Source organism: Stenella coeruleoalba (genome assembly GCF_951394435.1).
Source record: "Stenella coeruleoalba genome assembly, chromosome: 10".
NCBI classification, from domain to species: Eukaryota; Metazoa; Chordata; class Mammalia; order Artiodactyla; family Delphinidae; genus Stenella; species Stenella coeruleoalba.
In genome coordinates this window covers 41,928,960-41,948,322 of record NC_137156.1, presented here as the reverse complement: position 1 = coordinate 41,948,322, position 19,363 = coordinate 41,928,960, and the positions used below count along the sequence as shown (strand labels likewise).

At 53.0% G+C, this 19,363-nt stretch overlaps 2 protein-coding genes across 4 annotated transcripts; both read left to right on the top strand.

The window, feature by feature from the left end:
- Positions 1-94: 94 nt before the first annotated feature.
- HSD17B8 (hydroxysteroid 17-beta dehydrogenase 8) lies at positions 95-2,374 on the top strand. 2 transcript variants are annotated; one of them, XM_079932792.1, is made up of 9 exons: positions 95-208; positions 393-610; positions 713-829; positions 942-1,034; positions 1,137-1,222; positions 1,314-1,398; positions 1,598-1,640; positions 1,808-1,882; positions 2,066-2,374. In XM_079932792.1, the coding sequence occupies exons 1-9, from the start codon at positions 163-165 to the stop codon at positions 2,080-2,082; spliced, it is 780 nt and encodes a 259-aa protein (XP_079788918.1). In that variant the 5' UTR covers positions 95-162; the 3' UTR covers positions 2,083-2,374. The 2 variants fall into 2 exon arrangements, with proteins under 2 accessions (XP_079788918.1, XP_079788919.1); XM_079932793.1 differs by lacking the exon at positions 942-1,034.
- A 1,558-nt stretch (positions 2,375-3,932) lies between these two features.
- RING1 (ring finger protein 1) lies at positions 3,933-8,003 on the top strand. 2 transcript variants are annotated; one of them, XM_079934037.1, is made up of 7 exons: positions 3,933-4,126; positions 4,248-4,382; positions 5,284-5,444; positions 5,546-5,761; positions 6,460-6,849; positions 7,032-7,305; positions 7,585-8,003. In XM_079934037.1, the coding sequence occupies exons 2-7, from the start codon at positions 4,305-4,307 to the stop codon at positions 7,684-7,686; spliced, it is 1,221 nt and encodes a 406-aa protein (XP_079790163.1). In that variant the 5' UTR covers positions 3,933-4,126; positions 4,248-4,304; the 3' UTR covers positions 7,687-8,003. The 2 variants fall into 2 exon arrangements, with proteins under 2 accessions (XP_079790163.1, XP_079790164.1); XM_079934038.1 differs by lacking the exons at positions 3,933-4,126; positions 4,248-4,382 and adding an exon at positions 4,474-5,038.
- The last annotated feature ends 11,360 nt before the right edge of the window (positions 8,004-19,363 follow it).

Here is a 19,363-nt window from a genome sequence, read left to right as displayed (position 1 = left end):
TTGGTGTCTGGCCACGCCCCCGCGGTTGGAGGTCTGCCTGCGCGGGTGGCCGCCAGTGGCCTAACGCTGGCGGGTCTTCGATTGGTCCGGCTTTGCTCTCGCCGCGCCCCCTCTGCGCTCGGATTGGCTCAGTGCTGGGGGCCCGCCCACTCGCCACCCGCCATGGCGTCTCAGCTCCGGCTTCGCTTCGCGCTGGCTCTGGTCACAGGTTGGGGGGCGGGTGTCCTCTCCCCGGGGGGATTGGTGTGCTAGAGTGACGTCGGGGCGCGCCCTCGGACTCTACAACCGCTGTGGCCTGTGGTCCGAATTTTACTAACTTTGCGCCCTGTTGACCTCTGACCCCTGCCCACTTCTCCCTCCCCCCCCTTCCCGCGTGTTCTCTCCCATCTCAGGTGCTGGTAGTGGCATCGGCCGAGCAGTGGGTGTGCGCCTGGCCGCTGAGGGGGCCACTGTGGCCGCTTGCGACCTGGACGGGGCAGCGGCACGGGAGACGGTGCGGCTGCTGGGAGGGCCGGGAAGCCACGAGGGGGCACCCCGCGGGGCCCACGCAGCCTTCCAGGCTGACGTGTCCGAGGCCGGGGCCGTCAGGCGCCTGGTGGATCAAGTGCAGGTGAAAAAGCGAGACGACGTCGCCCCCTTTAAAGCCCTAACGTTGCCTCCAGTGCCCTCGGCTCTACAAGGTTTTTTGGTGTGTAACCTACCCCTTACATAGGCCTGCTTTTCTCGCCCGCCATCTGTCGTTGTGTCCTGTGCGGGCATCACCAGGGATGAGTTTCTGCTCCACATGTCTGAGGATGACTGGGACAAAGTCATAGCTGTCAACCTCAAGGTGGTGATCTCTGAACCCATGACTTCTGGGCCCTCTAGCCTGGGGAGGGAGTTGGAGGAGTGTCACCCCTGCTGATCCTTTCTGCCTTGTTACTTTCTCTCCCCACCCCCAGGGCATCTTTCTAGTCACTCAGGCTGCAGCCCAAGCCCTGGTGTCCAGTGGCTGTCCTGGCTCCATCATCAACATCAGTAGCATCGTAGGGAAGGTCAGGTTGAGTTGGGACGAGGTCAGCCAGCCAAGTGGGCACAGAGAGGAGAGCCCCTCCTTAGGACTCCCAACTTAACCCCAATCTCTGGCTCACCCAAAGGTGGGGAACGTGGGACAGACAAACTACGCAGCATCCAAGGCTGGAGTGGTTGGGCTGACCCAGACTGCAGCCCGGGAGCTTGGACGGTTGGTCAGACACCTGGGGCCATGTGGAAGGTCTGAGGGAGGGTCAGTGTTCAGTCCTCTCTGGAGTCAGCAGCCACTCTCCTTTCCACAGACATGGGATCCGCTGTAACTCTGTCCTCCCAGGGTTCATTAAAACACCCATGACACAGAAAGTGCCACAGAAGGTACTGGACAAGGTAGGAGACTGTGGGTGGAGGGCAGAATCATTCAGAGAGCCAAACTCTCTGGGCTTCAGAGAGAGGATGCTGGGCCCAGTGAGGGGCATATTCGGCAAGCGTATAAGGAATGAAGACCAAAAAAAGTCACAGACTCGGTCTACAAAAAAAAAAAAAAACCATGAAAAAAACCTTCACTCACACGAGTGTTTCCTTACAGGTGACTGGAATGATCCCACTGGGACATATGGGGGACCCTGAGGGTGAGCACTGAGTGCAGAGGGGGCCTGAATGAAGAGATCCCGAGGTCTGTGGTATCTGAGAGGGTCTCACCAGGATTGGTGGTTGGGGGAGGGATGATTCGGGTAGGTGGCTACTTTGGGTCTGTGAGAGTGAGTAGGATTCTGCCCTCTCCCCACCATTCCCATAGATGTGGCAGATGTGGTCGCGTTCTTGGCATCTGAAGACAGTGGATACATCACAGGGGCGTCAGTGGAAGTCACTGGTATGAGGCCATCAGGGGGAGGAAGAGGGCAGAGAAGTGGAACCCAGAAAGCAAATGAGGGGAGTCTGGAGCCACTGAGGGAAGGGCAGAAGTTCCCATAGGCCAAGGACAGAAGTGGATGCCTCCCCCCCAGCCCATTTGTCTCCACCTATACATCTGTCCAAATGTTTCTGCCCCTCCCAGGAGGTCTTTTCATGTAACTGCCTCAAGGACCCCGGACTCTGCTCACTATCCCACCACTCTGCCGGGCCTCCTGCTGATGAGGACTCAGAGTTCCCAGGCTACAAAAGGGGTGGCAGTGTATGGCTCAGGAATGCTGAATATGGGAGGCAGGGGTGCTTGTGACCCTAATAAATTCCAAATCCTCTTCCCTGCCACCTCCGGTTCTTCTTGTGTCCAAGTCCTCAGACCCTTCGCCACCTCCCCCTCCTTTCCCTTTCGCGAAGGATTGTTCCCTTTCACTGCCTGGTCTCCCAGGGCAACCCCCGCCGCCGGGTATGAGAGGAGAGAGTGTGTGTCACTGTGTGTGCGTGACACTCTGGGTCTTTTGGAGGGAGGGGCTCTCTGCCCCACCCCCTTCCACTGATCCTGCAGCCCCAGTCCCCTCCCCCAATTCCCTGGGTCCTTATGGTCCCCAAGGGTGATTTGTTCATGGCCCCATCGTAGTATCCAGTCTATCCTTGGGAGGGGGTCTTGGAACAGGTGGCCCTCCCCCACCCCTCTCCTTTCTCTGAGTCCCCCCCTCCCCTTTCTCTCCACCTTACAATAGCTGCAGCCGGCCGGGGGTCGGATGGGGGGGATTAGGGGAGGGGGCCAGGATTAGGGGAATGGGCCAGCCGATGAAAGGGGCTGGAGGAGAGCAGAAGGGAGGGAGGGGGCTGGGAGGAGGAGGAGGAAGGGGAGGGGGTCCGCGCTAATCGACTCTGGAGCCCACATAAGGACTGGCCACGGACTGAAGGCGAGGACAGGGAAGTAGGGGGGAACTGGGGGAGGGGGCGAGGGGACCCACTGCTGCCTTGTCCCAGAAAGAGGCCACCCCCTGGCAGTTGCAGCCCAAGTCCGGGAGCCCCAGTTCAAGCTGGAGGAGACAGACGCCCATCACGGTCTCTTTTCCCCCGTATCCCTCTCATCCCCTGCCCTCAATGGGGATCGCTCTGCCCCTTCCTCTTCTCTTCCCTCCCGGTCGCCTTCCTTTACTGGGAAGTCCTGGAGGAGACTTCTGCCCGCTTCCCACTCCAGACATTCGGCCCCTTGTGCCCCCCACCTACACGCGCACAACCCCTCCCCGATAGGGGCCCCATCGTGTGTGTGTGTGTGTGTGTGTGTGTGTGTGTGTCTGTGTGTGTGTGTGTGTGTGTGTGTCTGTGTGTGTGTCTGTGTCCCTGCTTCCGCGTGGTGTCTCCATTCCCCCATACCTCCCGTGTGCCTCCCTCCCCCGCCCCGGGCCGCGGCTCTTGATTGTCCAAACGCAATTCTCGAGTCTCTAGCTCTGGCCGAGAGTTGAGTCTGGACGTCCCGAGCCGTCGCCCCCAAACCTCGAAGGGAGAGCGGGTCGGAGGGTCTAGGGAGAGCCAAAGCGGAGGGTGGAGCAGGTCACCAGGGTGGTAAGGGAATCCCGGGCACGTCGGAACTTAGTTGCGTTCACAGGACTGAAGGACTGTAGCGGCAGAGGCTCCTCTGCAACTCTTTTTTCCCCGGAATCCCGGGCTGGGGTTATGGAGAAGTTGTGTGTGGGGAGGAGGGGCGCCCTTCCCCAGAGCCGCCAGGGGACGCGGAATGGGGGAGGTGGCCCCTTTTCCAATTCCCTCTGTCCCCTCCCGGGGTCCGAGAGATCCCAGGCCCCGCCCTCCAGAGCGGAGGCCCCGAGTGGGGGCCTTGGAAGGGGACAGTGGCTGAGGTCGGCCGCGCGACGGTGCTGGCCAGGGGACGGAGACTGCGATCCCCACGTAGCGCGGGACTCCGGGGACGCCGGCTGCTCGCGGGGGCCGTGGGGAACCCGGGCGTCCACGTCGCCTCCCACCCGCGCCGCGACTGGCGGGTGACGTCTCTGCCGGCGGGGGGTGGAGTGGAGTGGAGGGGCAGGCGGAAGTGACGTAGGGCCCCAGCGCCCGGGCCATGGCGGCGGCGGCGGCGGCAGCGGGAGCTGCTGTCTGAGCAGCGGCTGCGGACCGAGCGAACTCGGCCGGGGAGGCCGGGCCCCGGAAGAGGCGCTGTGGCGGCGGGAGCGCGGACAACTGGAAGCTGGTGAGGGGCCGCGCCGGCGCGGAGTGGGGGGCGGAGGAGGGAGCCTAGGGAGGGCGGGGTCTCCGCGAGGGGCGGCCCCCCTAACACTCTTCCTCCCCTTCCCCCTTCCCCCACTCCCCAGCCTACCTCTCCTCCTCCCCGGCGGTGGAGCCCTCGTGGGGGTCTGTGCCCGGTCACCATGACGACGCCGGCGAATGCCCAGAATGCCAGCAAAACGTGGGAACTGAGTCTGTATGAGCTCCACCGGACCCCTCAGGTGACAGGGATTCTCCCTTTACAACTTACTCCTTTTCCCCAGACCCCCATCTCACAGCCTCTTCCATTTTTTGCCCCATTCTGCCCGATTTCACACTCCCCGGCCCTTTGAATTACCTTAATCTTTCAAAGCGTTTTCACATTTATCTCATTTAATCCTAAAAACAGACGTGCCAGAGAGGTAGAGCAAGTATTACTATCTTCATTTGAAAGATAGTAAACAGGCTGAAATTACCTTCCCCGTTCCTCAGGTCCGCATCATAGGTCAGTGCATTTAAGACTCACCTTGGGAGTTTATTAAAAATGGAATTCCCGCTGGCCCTACCTGTAACATTGTGATACAGTAAAGGGATGGAACCCCAGAATCTGCTTTTTTTTTTGCGGTACGCGGGGCTCCCACTGTTGTGGCCTCTCCCACTGCGGAGCACAGGCTCCGGACGCGCAGGTCCAGCGGCCATGGCTCACGGGCCCAGCCGCTCCGCGGCATGTGGGATCCTCCCGGACCGGGGCACGAACCCGTGTCCCCTGCATCCGCAGGCTGACTCTCAACCACTGCGCCACCAGGGAAGCCCCAGAATCTGCATTTTTAACCTGCATCCTAGGGGATTCTGATATAGGTAGTACCAGGACTGCACTGTAAGAAATTCTGTTGACCAAGTAAGTCTTCCACAGATGGAAAATCTGTGCCACGCCCATCCCCAGGCCTATTACCAAACCTCAGATCCTCCTATTCCAAAGCTCCTACTCTTAGAATTCCCAATTTCCTCATGTGGCCAACGTGAGGTACCCAGATTCTGACATCTCACTGTATTTCTCAAGACTCCAATTTCATGGACCACTTGTTTCTAAAACCCCTTTCCCCCCAACCCACCCACCACCTTTCCACTCATCGACGCCTCCAGGAAGCCATCATGGATGGCACAGAAATTGCAGTTTCCCCTCGGTCACTGCATTCAGAGCTCATGTGCCCCATCTGCCTGGACATGCTGAAGAATACGATGACAACCAAGGAGTGCCTCCACCGATTCTGCTCTGATTGCATTGTCACGGCCCTGCGCAGCGGGTAACAGGAGGGACAGGTTTGAGATGGGGGGAGGGGGACAAGAGTTGGACCCTCCATGCCCTGGTGACTGACTCCTCAGGGCCTCCTTTCTCCCACACCAGGAACAAGGAGTGCCCTACCTGCCGAAAGAAGCTGGTATCCAAGCGGTCTCTGCGGCCAGACCCCAACTTCGATGCTCTGATCTCTAAGATCTACCCCAGCCGGGAGGAATATGAGGCCCACCAAGACAGGGTGCTCATCCGCCTCAGCCGCCTGCACAACCAGCAGGCGCTGAGCTCCAGCATTGAGGAGGGGCTGCGAATGCAGGCCATGCACAGGTTCGGGGGCCACGAAGAAGGTGGCAGCGGTGCTGATGGGACAGATCCGTGGGTCAGACTCCTGGGGCTGTCTTTGCTTCTAAGCCTCAGCATCCTGAGTGCTGATCACAGTCTTAACTGTCACGCCTGGAGGTCATGGATGTAAACTGTAGCTTGTACTACTGTTCTTAAGGAAATAGCTCATCTTCTAACTTTCTGGAAGTTAGAACAGTAGAGTGCTTTTTGAGCATGAGCTCTGAGTTCACACTGCTGGGAATTAAATCACCTCCTAGTCCAGCATCACTCAGTCTTTAATGTGCATCTAAATTACCTGAGAGTCTTGTTAAAAATGCAGATTCTGATTCAGTAGGTCACAAGTTGGGCCTGAGATTCTGCATCTCTACAAGGCTGTGCTACTGGTTCTTGGACCACGCTTTGAGAGGCAAAGAGACTGTGGTCTCAAACTAGTTATTTAACCTCTCTAAGCCTCAGTTTCCTCAACCATAAAATAGAGATGATATAATTACCTGTGTCCATAGGATTTGTATAATTTGAGGCAATCAGTGCAAAATACTTAACAATGTGTTTAGCATGTAGTCAGTATGTAATAAATATTAGGTATCATCATTAAGATTTCCCTGATCTCTTAATTCTCTGAAGTTTAAAATCTAAACCCCTTATCCTTGGTGCTTTCTAACCTCAACCACTTGTTTCCACAGGGCCCAGCGTGTGAGGCGGCCGATGCCTGGGTCAGATCAGACCACAACGATGAGTGGGGGGGAAGGAGAGCCTGGGGAGGGAGAGGGGGATGGAGAGGATGTGAGCTCAGACTCCGCCCCTGACTCTGCCCCAGGCCCTGCTCCCAAGCGACCCCGTGGAGGGGGCGCAGGGGGGAGCAGCGTAGGGACAGGGGGAGGTGGCGCTGGTGGGGTGGGTGGGGGTGCTGGTTCTGAAGACTCTGGTGACCGGGGAGGGACCCTGGGAGGGGGAACCCTGGGCCCCCCAAGCCCTCCCGGGGCTCCCAGTCCCCCAGAGCCAGGTGGAGAAATTGAGCTCGTGTTCCGGCCCCACCCCCTGCTCGTGGAGAAGGGAGAATACTGCCAGACTAGGTGAGAGTTTCGTCCTTCCCCAGACCACTGAGAAACCAAAGGTCTCATGATCTTCCATCAGAATTGGGCTTCGCCCAAACCCAGAAAGAATCCCTAACCCAGAGGCCCTTTGGGAAATCCCCAACTTCCCTTCTCCATTTGAGGCTTCCTGTGCCCTCAACCTGCCCTCTCTCCCACTCCAGGTATGTGAAGACAACTGGGAATGCCACAGTGGACCATCTCTCCAAGTACTTGGCCCTGCGCATTGCCCTCGAACGGAGGCAGCAGCAAGAGGCGGGGGAGCCAGGAGGGCCTGGAGGGGGCGCCTCTGACGCCGGAGGACCTGATGGGGGAGGTGGGGAGGGTGGGGGCGCCGGAGGAGGTGACGGCCCTGAAGAGCCTGCCTTGCCCAGTCTGGAGGGTGTCAGCGAAAAGCAGTATACCATCTACATCGCCCCCGGGGGCGGAGCTTTCACGGTGAGAGCCTCTGAGGGCAGCGGTGTGAGAGGAGAGGAGGGAGAGTGGCCTGGGGACGCAGAACCGAGATCCTGACCTCCTAACTGACCAGCCCTCTTCTCCCTCTGCATCTCCCATCTCTCCCTTCTCTGTCCATCCTTCTTCCCCATCATCCGTCTCCGTGATTTGCCCCATTTATTATTCCTTCTTCCTTTTTTTTCTCCTCTCATTCATTTCCTTTACTATCTTTCCCAACTTACTTTCCTCTTCCCTCTCCTCCCCCATCCACCCCCTCTGTAGACACTGAATGGCTCGCTAACCCTGGAGCTGGTGAATGAGAAGTTCTGGAAAGTGTCCCGACCACTGGAGCTCTGCTATGCCCCCACCAAGGATCCAAAGTGACCCCTCAAGGGGACAGCCAGGGGATGGGGACCATGGGGTGTCCCTGAGTCCTGGCCCACCACCCAGCTTCTTTGTCCCCCAGAGCCCCCCAGCCCGGCCAGCCAGCAAGAGGACACAAATGAGGACAAGTGGCTTTTATACAAAGTATCTATATCAGATTCTTCTATATTGTACAGAGTGGGGCCTGCGCCCCCATCTACTGCCTTTTCTATTGCCCCCAACCTCCCATCCATGCAAGATGTTGGGAAGGGTGAAGAGCCCTTCCCATCATGCCCTTCTACCAACAACAACAAATTTGCTTTTATTCCTCTTTGAAACCTGTGGTTTTGTGTCTCTTTATCGGGGGTTAGTAGAAGGAGAGGAAAACAAAGATCGGGGAGGGAACCCTAGAAATCATGTAGAATCAGCCTTGGAAATGGGGAGGAAATGTCAAAGGGTATTCATGGTGTGTAGATCCCATTTTCCTGAACCTTCAGATCAGCAAATGTGAACGAAAATTGGAAGGACCTGTGAAGCTGTAAGAGACAGGGTGGAGAGCCGAGAGGTGTGAAGTCAGATCCCAAGCTTTCCCCCTATGACCTGAATGCCCAGGCTGAGATTCCGGGTTTCAATACCACAGGGAAAGAAGGAAAGTGGCTCAAGAGGGTGACGCGGCAGGCCCGAGATGTTTGGAAGGGGTACAATTCCTCGTCCCTGCGAGAAGCTGGTTTCTAAAGCTGGAGAGAAAAGGCGCGGATGGGGGGAGGGCTGCGAGAACCTCCCTGCACATATCCCGCCCCCGGGTAGCCTCCCGAAGAAGACGGGCAGGGCCAGGGACTACAGTTCCCAGGAGCGAGCGAGCCGGTCGGTGCCCGCCGAGCCGCGGGGCTGAGCGGAGGGAGGGCTGCCCGGGAGTTGTAGTTCTGTGCCGGTCCCGGCGGCAGCGGAGAGCCCAGGTGGGGGCATCCAGTAAAGCGCTCGCTGCTCCGCATCCCCCACGCCTCGAGTTCCGCGGGCGGGGTCCGGGGCCCACGTAGCGCGCCACGCCCCGGCGAGGTGGAGAGGATCGCCTCCCCAGGAGGGACTGACGCTGCCTCCCGCCACCCGCTTTGGCCTCTCTGCCCCTCACTTCCTGTTTCCGTTGCCCTTCGCGCCCCCACCCCACTCCGCCCCAAATTCCCGTGGCTCGCTCAGTCTAGTCTCGGCCCTCCCGGCTAAGGAGTCAGACTCGGCGTCAGACTCGCCGGCCCGAGGGCACCTCACTCCACGCTTGGCGTTTCTCGTTTGCTGCCCGTCGTCCCTTTCACCCTCAGTACGACGGACGCAGGGGGTACCCTCCAGCCCAGGTGACCGGGCGCCCACCCCCGAGACCTCTCGCCCTGTAGAAATAGACAACACCCACTTCACCCTCGTATAAGCCCCTTTCTACCCCCGCCTCCCTGGATCCCCGATCCTGGCTCCCCTTTTCTCCCACCCCAGGCATCCAGGGGGGCGACGCTCCCGGGATGTGAGGGCGGGAGGAAGGTGGGTGTCGCTCCCGGAGTTTCAAGGGAGAGAAAACGATGGCGAGGAGTCGCGGGAGGTACCGAGGCGGAAGCCGAAGAGTCTGGAATGAACCCGGCTTCTCTTCTGGTTCCAGCGGCTGCCCGGAGCGACACTTCCTCACTCTCCTCGTTGTCGCCAGCCCTACCCGACCCGGTGGCCCTTCTGCCTCTTCCCCCGCCCTCTGGCTTCACTCTGGAGCCGCCTGCGAGCCTTGGTCCCCCGTCTCTCCTCTCCTAGGGCCCCAGTCCACACCACGGCCCACCCTCTCCGCCGTTCCGCTTCTCACGCTCCTCCTCGGACCCCTCTCTGCTGCCAGTGCTCTGTCACCCTCCTCTGCCCCCGAGACGCTGAACTTCGCAGGCTGCCTGTTTCTTTAGATGGCACCATGTGAGTGACATACAGAACTGTTGCTCCAGGTCCATCTCCTCTGCCCACAACAAAGAAAAAATGACTGCCTGACCTGACCTGACCAGGCGTTCCCCTTCCCCAGTGCTGGCAGAAGGGGGCGGGGGTTGCTCCAATTCTGTTCCACCCCGACTCCCTGAGATAGCTCCCCAAGTCTTTCAGCCTCTGTCAGTGAAGCCTGCACCTATGGGTGAGGCAAAGTGAGAGACACAAAGTATACAAAAGGGAACCTGATTATTTTGTTGAGAGACAAGATACAGAGGATAAAAGGAGAGCAACTACCCAGAGGAGCAAGGTGGAGAAAGAAAGACATTCGATTCAGACTGATCGGGGTCCAAATCTCCACCTCGCCACTTAGAAACCACACGACCTCGCATAGGAAAGGGACTTGCGGGGTGGGGCCCGCAGTTGTGTATTAACAAGCCCTCCATGTGAATCTGATGTGCTCGGGGCCCAGAACCCCTGCAGTAGATGCTCTGGTCCTTACAGTGAATGACAAGTGTCCCCTTGGAGGGATGCCAGGCCTCAGGGCAGGGGCATCACTGGAAGCCGCAGGGTGGTCAGGAAGAGCTTCTCAGAGGAGGTGCCACCAGGCTGGATGGACGGGAGGGAAGAAGGAAGTAGGTGGGGGGCCTGTGGGGGAGGGGAGCCTCTCTCTCTGTTAGTCTCCCCCTCATTTTATCTCTTTCAGGCTTCTTGGTCCCCAAACCGTAGCAGATTATGTGTCTAAGTGCAGAAGCTGAGCCCCAGAGCCCAGGACCAAAGGAGACCCCTGCCCAGGTGAGGCCAAACCCTGAGGGCTTGGTTGTCACCCAGCTGCCCTCAAAACCCTGGCAAACGGCTAACGGGAAAGTTGTGCCCTGGGTTCCTCAGGGCGGGGCTCAGCCTGCCTGCGCCACCTTGGTCTCTCTGCCTCCCCCTCCTCCTGGCTGCTCTCACCTTCATCCCCCTCCCCTACAGGCTGGGAGCCAAGGCAGAGGAGAAGGAGAAGGCAGGACAGACCTCCAGCTCCCCATCTACCCCTTGACCCCTCTGCTGTCACAGCTGACCCTGTCCCACGTCCCTCCCAGCAGCCCCTGCCCCCACCCCAAAGCCCTTTTCTGGCCTGGACTGTGGAGCCTCCTTTTGTCATGCTCCCACCCCTCCCAGCACCGCCTGGTCCATTTGAGTGAGAGGCCCTTTCCCTGCCCCCAGTGTGGGAAGTGCTGCAGCCACGGGGCCACCTGACCCTGCCCCTGCACTCCCACACAGGTGACAGGCCCTATGGCTCTGGCCTCCATGGCTGTGGCTTCACTCAGAGCCCCCTTCTGCTTTGACAACCGTCCACACCCAGTGGGAAGGACAGGGATGAACAGAGCGGGCCGCCAACCCCGCAGCACTCCAGGAGGGCAGCCCTGGGGACAGACTCCCTCCACAGTCGGAGTGACTTGCCTCTTCTGTGGGAGGCATAATGGGGCACGGCTCCCTGACCCATCCCATCCCCGCCAGAGCCACCACATTAGGTGATCAGAGTGTCTCACCGGAACCTACTCAGGGCTGGAATGGCCAGGTCCACCTCACTTCTAGTCCACAATCTAATCCCCCAGGAAAAGAGCTTTTCCTGTTTCTTAGAAAAGAATCTGTACTTCCAATCTCCTGTCCTCCATCTGAGAAGTTTAACCAGGCTGCCTGAGACCTACTGCCATCACGGACGGATCAGATTTCCCGGGATTTTCTTGAAGGGATTTTTTAAAGAGATAACTGAATCCCCAGAGATCTCCATGACAACCCCCACCATCAAATTCTAGTTGCCCACAAATCCCACCCAACCCCATCACTTCCCCCAGAGGCTGCTTATTGCCTCCGGTGCTAAAGCTACACCCAGCACCCCATCGGATGAGGCCATCTCCCTGTGCCCACTCCTGGACCCACGGGCCCTGTTTCAGGGCTTTCTGTGACCTTCACTGCATTTCACACTAAGAATAAAGCCCAGACGGAGGCTGCTTTTTCCAGCAGCACCATGGGCCTCTTATTGAAAGGTGAAAATAGGCAGAGGCATGTATCCAAGGAGAAGGAAGGGAAATGGAGGAGATGGAGACCAGTGGAAGAAGCCAAGGGAGGTTGGGGGAGAAAGTGGGAGGTTCTGGGTGTGGAAAAAGTAGAACAGGGTTGTGTGGAAGAAGACAAGAAACACCTGGCCAGTACAAGCACTTCCTTGCATTTGCACTTCTTCCGCAGGATTCCTCACTTACTGTCTTCTTCATGTGCTGGGAAACTGGTTTTGAACAAGAGTCAGCAGGGAGTCCCACGGAGCATCCCCTCCAGATTGGCACCCTGGGGCCCAGCGTGGCCCCGAGGATGGCACGTCATCATTCACTCTTGTAGGAGGTTCTGCTAGGGGAGTTTCCGCCTTGGGCGGCACCTTCAGTAAATTTATTGTTATTGTTCATGTTCAAGGATAAGGTAGACCTTAGTTCTTGTATTAACTTCCCCCAAAGAAAACTCTTTAGAACTTGGCAGATTTCTCCCGATGATGTATCAGAGAGGCTGATTATTGCCACATGCAGGAAGGGATGAAAGAACCTCTAAGGTAAAAGGATCACTTGGGAGACCGCTGGTCAGTTTCACCCTTTCAGAAACTATGTATTGAGTCCACCATGTGTCAGGACTGTTCTAGGACCTGGGTACCACAAACAGGTGTGTGATGTGGCCCCGCCTTTGAAGCATGTGATCTCAGGTGTTCGTGGTGAGCATCTCAATATTGAATCTAGTCCTAACGAGTGTATCCACTATAATATCTCTCAAGTCTGTCCACTCTTCTCCATCCCTCCACCTCCCTGGGCCAGCGACCACTTGGACTGTCTGGCTCTTCTCTGAATCACTGAGATCACTGGAGAGGCCGGAAAGACCTTCTCTGAAACAAGAGGCATGCCTGAGTAAGAGACCTTTCTGAAATGCAAATCTGATGGTTTCAGGCACCCTGCTGAAACACAGTCAATGGTTTCCCACCGACCTTAAGTTAAAGACCCAAGTCCTTAACCTGGCCTCTAAGGCCCCTTGGGGTGTGGCCCCACCGGCCTCTCCAGCCTCACCTCCCACTACTCACCCCTGTCACTCCCTAGCGCTCTACTCCACCGTGGCGTGCTTCCTCCCGCAGGCTGGGCCCTCCACCCGAAAGGCTTCTTCCATTTCTCTTTTAAGTTAGCTCCTGTGCATTCTTCAGATCTCAGCTCCTTTACCACATCCTCAGGGAAGGTACTCAGACCTTCCTTTCGGGTCAAATTCCCCTCCTCTGAGCTCCCACACCAAGGCGCACTCTTTCTCCGAGGTACTGTGTGTGGTTGCAGATCTGTGTTTTTTGGGGATTACTCGATTGGTGTCTGGCTCCCCATGGAACGTAAGCTCCCTGAGGGCAGGAGCCAGGATTGCAGATGCTCACTCTTGTCATTCCCTGGACCTGGAACTGGACACTCTACGAATATGGAGTTGAAATATTGGTTGAAAGGATGCATGCATGCCTGGATCTGGGGCAGGGGACGCATATTTCAGGATCTCAGGATGGATTGAGGCCGTGATTCTCCCTCCAAAAGCTGCAGCCCAGGAGTCCCATATGTCATTTCCTTAACACCATTCCTTCCTCCACGCTTCCTGGCATTGTCCGTCCACGGTTGAGCCTCCGTCCCAGAGTCCTCCACCTTGCCCGTGAGACCCCTTCTCCCTTTGACTTCCTAATGCCCCTTCCTGGTTTTGCCTCTTTGGCCTCAGAAGGCAGCATGGAATAATATGGCAACAGCAGAGAATTCAGAACCAGAAATCTGGGTTCAATAACTAGGTAAAAGGATTAGCAGTGTGACCTTCAGCTGGCTTTTAAACCACTCTGAACCCTAGCCTTCTTATCTGTAAAATGGGAACAACTTCAGAATCAAGCAAGATGGAGGATGTGGAAAATCTAAAAGCACCATCACCTAGAAATACTGATAAAAAGGAAAAAAATTAAACATATAACTGAGTTCTCAAAAGGAAAGTAAAATCCCAGGTGCTAGAAACAAAGAGAAAACTGAAAGCCAGAGGGTGAGCTGACTGTGGCTACGGTTACTAGGAGGGGGCTGGGAAGGAACAGGTTCTGTCAACCTGTTCTGTTTCACCAGCCACCCAGAGACAGATGAGGTCTCAGTCCTGAACAGCTGGGGAAATTAGATGAAAGACAGCCAAAGTTGACTCAAGAAGAAATAGAAAGCCTGACAGCTCTATAAATTCTAATAAATTGAATGAGAAATTTTAAGTACACACACACACACACACACACACACACACACACACACACACACACACACACACTACCCAAATGGCTTTATAAGTATATTATTCTGCTAACTCTTCAAGGAACTGTTTATTTATTTATATAGACCGTCCCAGACAATGGAAAAAGAGGACCAATTGAACTTATAAGATTGAAAATCCTAAATGAAATATTAGCAAACTGAATCCAATGGAGTTTGTGCAAGTGCATGTGTATATGCACGTGTGTATGTGTGACCAAGCAGAGTTTATTCCAGGAATACAAGGATGGTCTACTTTAAAAAATCTATTAATGATATTTACAGCATTGACATATTAAAAGGAAAAAATATGATTGTCCCAATATGTAGAGATGCACCTGGATAAAGTTTAACACTAATGATTTAAAAAACAAATCTAGCTAACTAGGAATAGAAAATAACTTCCAACACTAATACAAAGATACTAGTTTTTACTGTTTCTATTCAACTTGTGCTGGGGGTGGTGGTGGTCTGAACTAGCACAATAAGAAAAAGTGGAAGTAAAGCCATAATTATACATAGATGATTGATTATTTACATAGAAAATTTATGAGAACCTACAAACAATTAAAACTAACACCGTTTTGGGGGCAAGATGAATATTCAAACATCAATATGGCTATACAACAGCAATAAACAAATTTTGTTTTAAGAAAATACCATTTGTAATTGCAACAAAAACTATAAGGTACTTAGGAATCAATATAGCAAAATATGTGCATGAGCTTTATGGAGAAAATTATAGAACTCTATTGGAGAACATGAAGAGAAGACAAAAAGAGTGGAGAAATATGCCATGCTCATGAGGAGGAAAATTCAATATACAGCTGATTAGTTTTTTTCAAATCTATACATTTAGTACAATTCTAATCAAAATCTATACATTTAGTACAATTCTAATCAAAAGTACTAGAGGGCTTCCCTGGTGGCGCAGTGGTTGAGAGTCCGCCTGCCGATGCAGGGGACATGGGTTCGTGCCCCGGTCCGGGAAGATCCCACATGCCGCAGAGCGGCTAGGTTCGAGAACCATGGCCGCTGAGCCTGCGCATCCGGAGCCTGTGCTCCGCAACGGGAGAGGCCACAACAGTGAGAGGCCCGCGTACCGCAAAAAAAAAAAAAAAAAAAAAAAGTTCTAGAATTTAGTACAATTCTAATCTAAATTCTATTTAACAAGCTGTTCTTTAAATTCCTGTGGAAGAGTAAATGGCCAAAAAAAGTCAAAACAAGTTTGAAGTGCAAGAATACTGGAGTGTTTGCCTCACCGTATATCACAGATTTAAAGCTGGAGTGATTTAAGCAGTGTAGGCCTGACACATGGACAAATAGATAGACCACGGGTCCAGAATCAGACCCGCAGAGATATGAGAACTTTGTATATGACAAAAGGAACATAAGTCAGTGGAGAAGGATGGACTATTTCTTGACTTGTCTGGGGTTAACTGGCTATCCAAATGAAAAACAAAATGGATCCGTGCATTACAACAGATCCAAAAATAAATTTCAGATACCTTAAATATGTGAAAAAGAAAACTAAGTTCTTCAAAGAAAATACAAGAGAATACATTGATGATATCAGCATAGGGAAGGATTTCTTAAACAAGATACAAAAACACAGGCAATAAAAGATTGACACATACAACTACATTAAAAAAAATTTTAACTTCTATGAGACAAGAAACAACAAAACAAAAAGACAAGCCACAGATTGTGAGACTATTTACAACCTATATGACCAATAAAGGATGGGTATTCAGGATTTATAAAGAACTCTTGCAGATCAATAAAAAAAAAGGACAAGGCAGGGGGAAATGAGCAAAAGCTATGAACAGGTAAGTCATCAAAGAGGAAGCCAAATAGCTAATAAACATAGGAAAAGATGCTCAACTTCCCTAATAATGCAGAAATGCAAACCCAAACCATGAGATACTACTTTACTAAATCAGCAAAATTAAAATAACTCTGATAACACCAAGTGTTGACAAAAATGTGGGATATTAGGAACTCATCCATTTTGGCTTGAAGTGTGAACAGCTATAACAAATTTGAAGGGAAATTTGGCAACACTTAATGCTGAAAATACACATACCCTAAAACCCAGTGCTCCGGCTTCTAGATGTATTCCTTAGGAAAACATTTATAGGGGATCCCCTGATGGTGCGGTGGTTGGGAATCCGCCTGCCAATGCAGGGGACACGGTTTCGAGCCCTGGTCCGGGAAGATCCCATATGCCATGGAGCAACTAGGCCCGTGAGCCACAACTACTGAGCCTGCACTCTAGAGCCCACGAGCCACAACTACTGAGCCTGTGAGCCACAACTACTGAGCCCGTGAGCCACAACCACTGAAGCTCGCACACCTAGAGCCCTTGCTCCGCAGCAAGAGAAGCCACCACAATGAGAAGCCCACGCACCACAACGAAGAGTAGGCCCCGCTCGCCACAACTAGAGAAAGCCCGTACGCAGCAACAAAGACCCAACATAGCCAAAAATAAATTAAATAAATAAACAAACCCTGATCATGCATAACTCTTAAAAAAAATTTCTACATATGTACAGGAGGCAAGGATAAGAATGGGCATTGCAGTATCATGTGATTGTCAAGAAAACGTGGAAACATCCTAATCTGTCCTTAAAGGAATAGATAAATAAAGTACGGTTTATTCTTACAGTGGACTGCTACACAGCAGTTAAAATAAATGACTTATTTACCAACATATAAGTAAAAGAAAGTTGCAAAAGTGGATGTTGTATGATATTTATGCGTTTTAAAATACACAAACAATGATACATGTTAAAAAAAGCCTATTTGTTGGGACTTCCCTGGTGGCGCAGTGGTTAAGCAACTAAGCCCATGTGTCACAACTACTGAGCCTGCGCTCTAGAGCCAGCGAGCCACAACTACTGAGCCTGCATGCTGCAACTATTGAAGCCCACGCGCCTAGAGCCCTTGCTCCACAACAAAAGAAGCCACCACAATGAGAAGCCCGCGCACCGCAATGAAGAGTAGCCCCCACTCACTGCAACTAGAGAAAGACCGCGCACAGCCATGAAGACCCAACGCAGCCAAAAATAAATAAATTATACTTATATTAACAAAAGCCTGTTTGTTAAAGTAGAAAATATGCATGGGAATAATTCCCAGTGACTTCAGAATGATAATTCCCACCTAGAAAGGAGAGGAATGGGATGAGCTTTAGCTATAACTGTAATGCTTTTTTAAATTACTATTTTTAAAGAAAAAAATACAAAGCAACAGAGGCAATGCAGCCATGAAGATTTGCTCAATTGGGTTGTTGTAATGAGCTTCTACTGCTTAACGTCTCCCCACCCCCCAAAAGTGTGTGCTTTGGAATCTGGCAGAGACACAACCTCAAACTTGCTCAGGATTCGGTTGTAGTCATCTTTTGTTTCCAGGATATAGGGTAAGAGATTGCAGAAGCATTTCCCTGGGGCCGGAAGGATGTTAATTATGAGAGCAGAAGGTCAGGGTTTCAGGTTGTGCTGTGCCAGAACTGAGGGCCGGATCCCAAGTGACAAAGGTGCCCAGGTGTGGCTTCATAAATGTGGCACATGATAGGTGAGGTCCCCTAAAGTCTGTGGACCAGAGCAGGGCCCCTGTGGTCCAGATCTGAGCATGACACTGTTTGTGATCATATTCATATTCACTTCGAATTCACTTTTACATATTCACTTTTGAATATGCTAAGTCTGTGGTACCTTTGAGACATCCAAGTAGGGATGCCAGGTAGGGAGTCAGATCCACAAGTCTGGAGATCAGAGGAAAGACATAAATTTGACAGTGATCAGCAGATAGCAACTGAAGCCGTAGGTCAGGAGTGATGGATCTCCTGGAGGCAGAGTGTAGCATGAGAAGAGGAAGGGTCTAGGGCTCAGGACCCTTGAGGATCTCCAATACGACCAAATAGAGCAGGATGAGCCAACAAAGGAGCAGGGAGCAGCCAGAGTGAGAGGGGAAAACCCAGGAGAGTGCTCAGTCCTGGAAGCCAAATAAAGACTGTGTTTCAATGAAGAGTTGGTCAACGGCTTCCCTGGTGATGCAGTGGTTAAGAATCCGCCTGCCAATGCAGGCAACATGGGTTCAAGCCGTGGTCCGGGAAGATCCCACATGCCGCAGAGCAACTAAGCCCATGCGCCACAACTACTGAAGCCCAGGCACCTCGATCCTGTGCTCTGCAACAAGAGAAGCCACCGCAATGAGAAGCCCGTGCACCGCAACGAAGAGTAGCCCCAGCTTGCTGCAACTAGAGAAAACCTGCGTGTAGCAACGAAGACCCAACGCAGCCAAAAATAAATAAATAAATAAAAGAATTGGTCAAAAGCATTGAATACTGGAGGGAGGTCAAGCAGAAGAAAACTAAATAATGGATTTAATGAAATGAGGGTCATAAAAAAAAAGCACCTGTGTGGCCTGGGAGAGGTGGACACCAGCCCAAGAGGGTTGAGGTGTGAGTGGAAGTGAGGGACTAGAGAGAGAATTTTCCCCCAACTTTTTATTATGAAAAGTTTCAAGCATACAGAAAAGTTGAAACTATAGTATAATGATCACTTGTACATCCACCACTTAATTTAAAATCGTTATCCTTTATACATACATACATACAAATATTTACATATTTAGATCTAGTCCTTGAACCATGTGAAAATTTAGGAGATTGTGACGCTTCACACGTGAACACTTAGCACACATGGCCTCAAAATAAGGACTTCCTCCAGCTAAGGAAATAACAGTCAGTCCCTAATACCACCTGATGTACAGAATATACTCAGATGAACCCCCAAATGTCTTTTATACATGTCTTTTCAAATTAGGATCCCATCAATGTACACGCGCTGTGTGCGAGAGAGTGAGGCTGGGTGAGGGGATGGAGAGGTACAGGGAGTGGTCAGAGGAGGAGGTGAGGTGGAGGTGGGGGTTGGTTTTTCGTGTTTTATTTTGAGAGGGAGAGGCTGAAGATTCAGGAGGGGAAAAGGGGGAGGGTAATCAAGGACATGGGATGCAGTCACGGGTAGAGAAACTGGCTTTGGGCAGGAGGAGGGCAGTGCCTCTGCTCCAGTGGTTCTCAAAGTGGGGTCCCCAGCCAGCAGCATCAAGCGTCACCTGGAAACTAGTTACAACTGAAAATTCTAGCCACCCACCCGCTGAATAGGAAACGTGTTTTAACACGCCCTCCAGGCAATTCTGATGCGCCAAGTTGGAAAACCATCGCTCTTTTCTGAAGGAACAGGGAGAGATGGGCACAGGTGCTATGTGGATTTGGTAACACGTGATTGAAGGAGTCCACCTCTAATGGCTTCAGTTTTCTCTGTGATGTAAGAGCAAGATCATCAACTGAATGTGAGGTGGAGACAGAGAGGCATCTCATAGGCTCCAGTAACAGGGAGTTTAATGTAGCCAATGACCAGGCTGATGTGACTGGTTAACGAAGCAAT

Coding starts and splice junctions, on each gene's coding strand:
- HSD17B8 (XM_079932792.1), top strand. CDS start 163: ATGGCGTCTCAGCTCCGGCTTCGCTTCGCGCTGGCTCTGGTCACAG. Junction 830..941: donor TCATAGCTGTCAACCTCAAG/GTGGTGATCTCT, acceptor CCCCACCCCCAG/GGCATCTTTCTAGTCACTCA. Junction 1,035..1,136: donor TCAGTAGCATCGTAGGGAAG/GTCAGGTTGAGT, acceptor GCTCACCCAAAG/GTGGGGAACGTGGGACAGAC.
- RING1 (XM_079934037.1), top strand. CDS start 4,305: ATGACGACGCCGGCGAATGCCCAGAATGCCAGCAAAACGTGGGAACTG. Junction 4,383..5,283: donor AGCTCCACCGGACCCCTCAG/GTGACAGGGATT, acceptor CGACGCCTCCAG/GAAGCCATCATGGATGGCAC. Junction 5,762..6,459: donor CGAATGCAGGCCATGCACAG/GTTCGGGGGCCA, acceptor TTGTTTCCACAG/GGCCCAGCGTGTGAGGCGGC.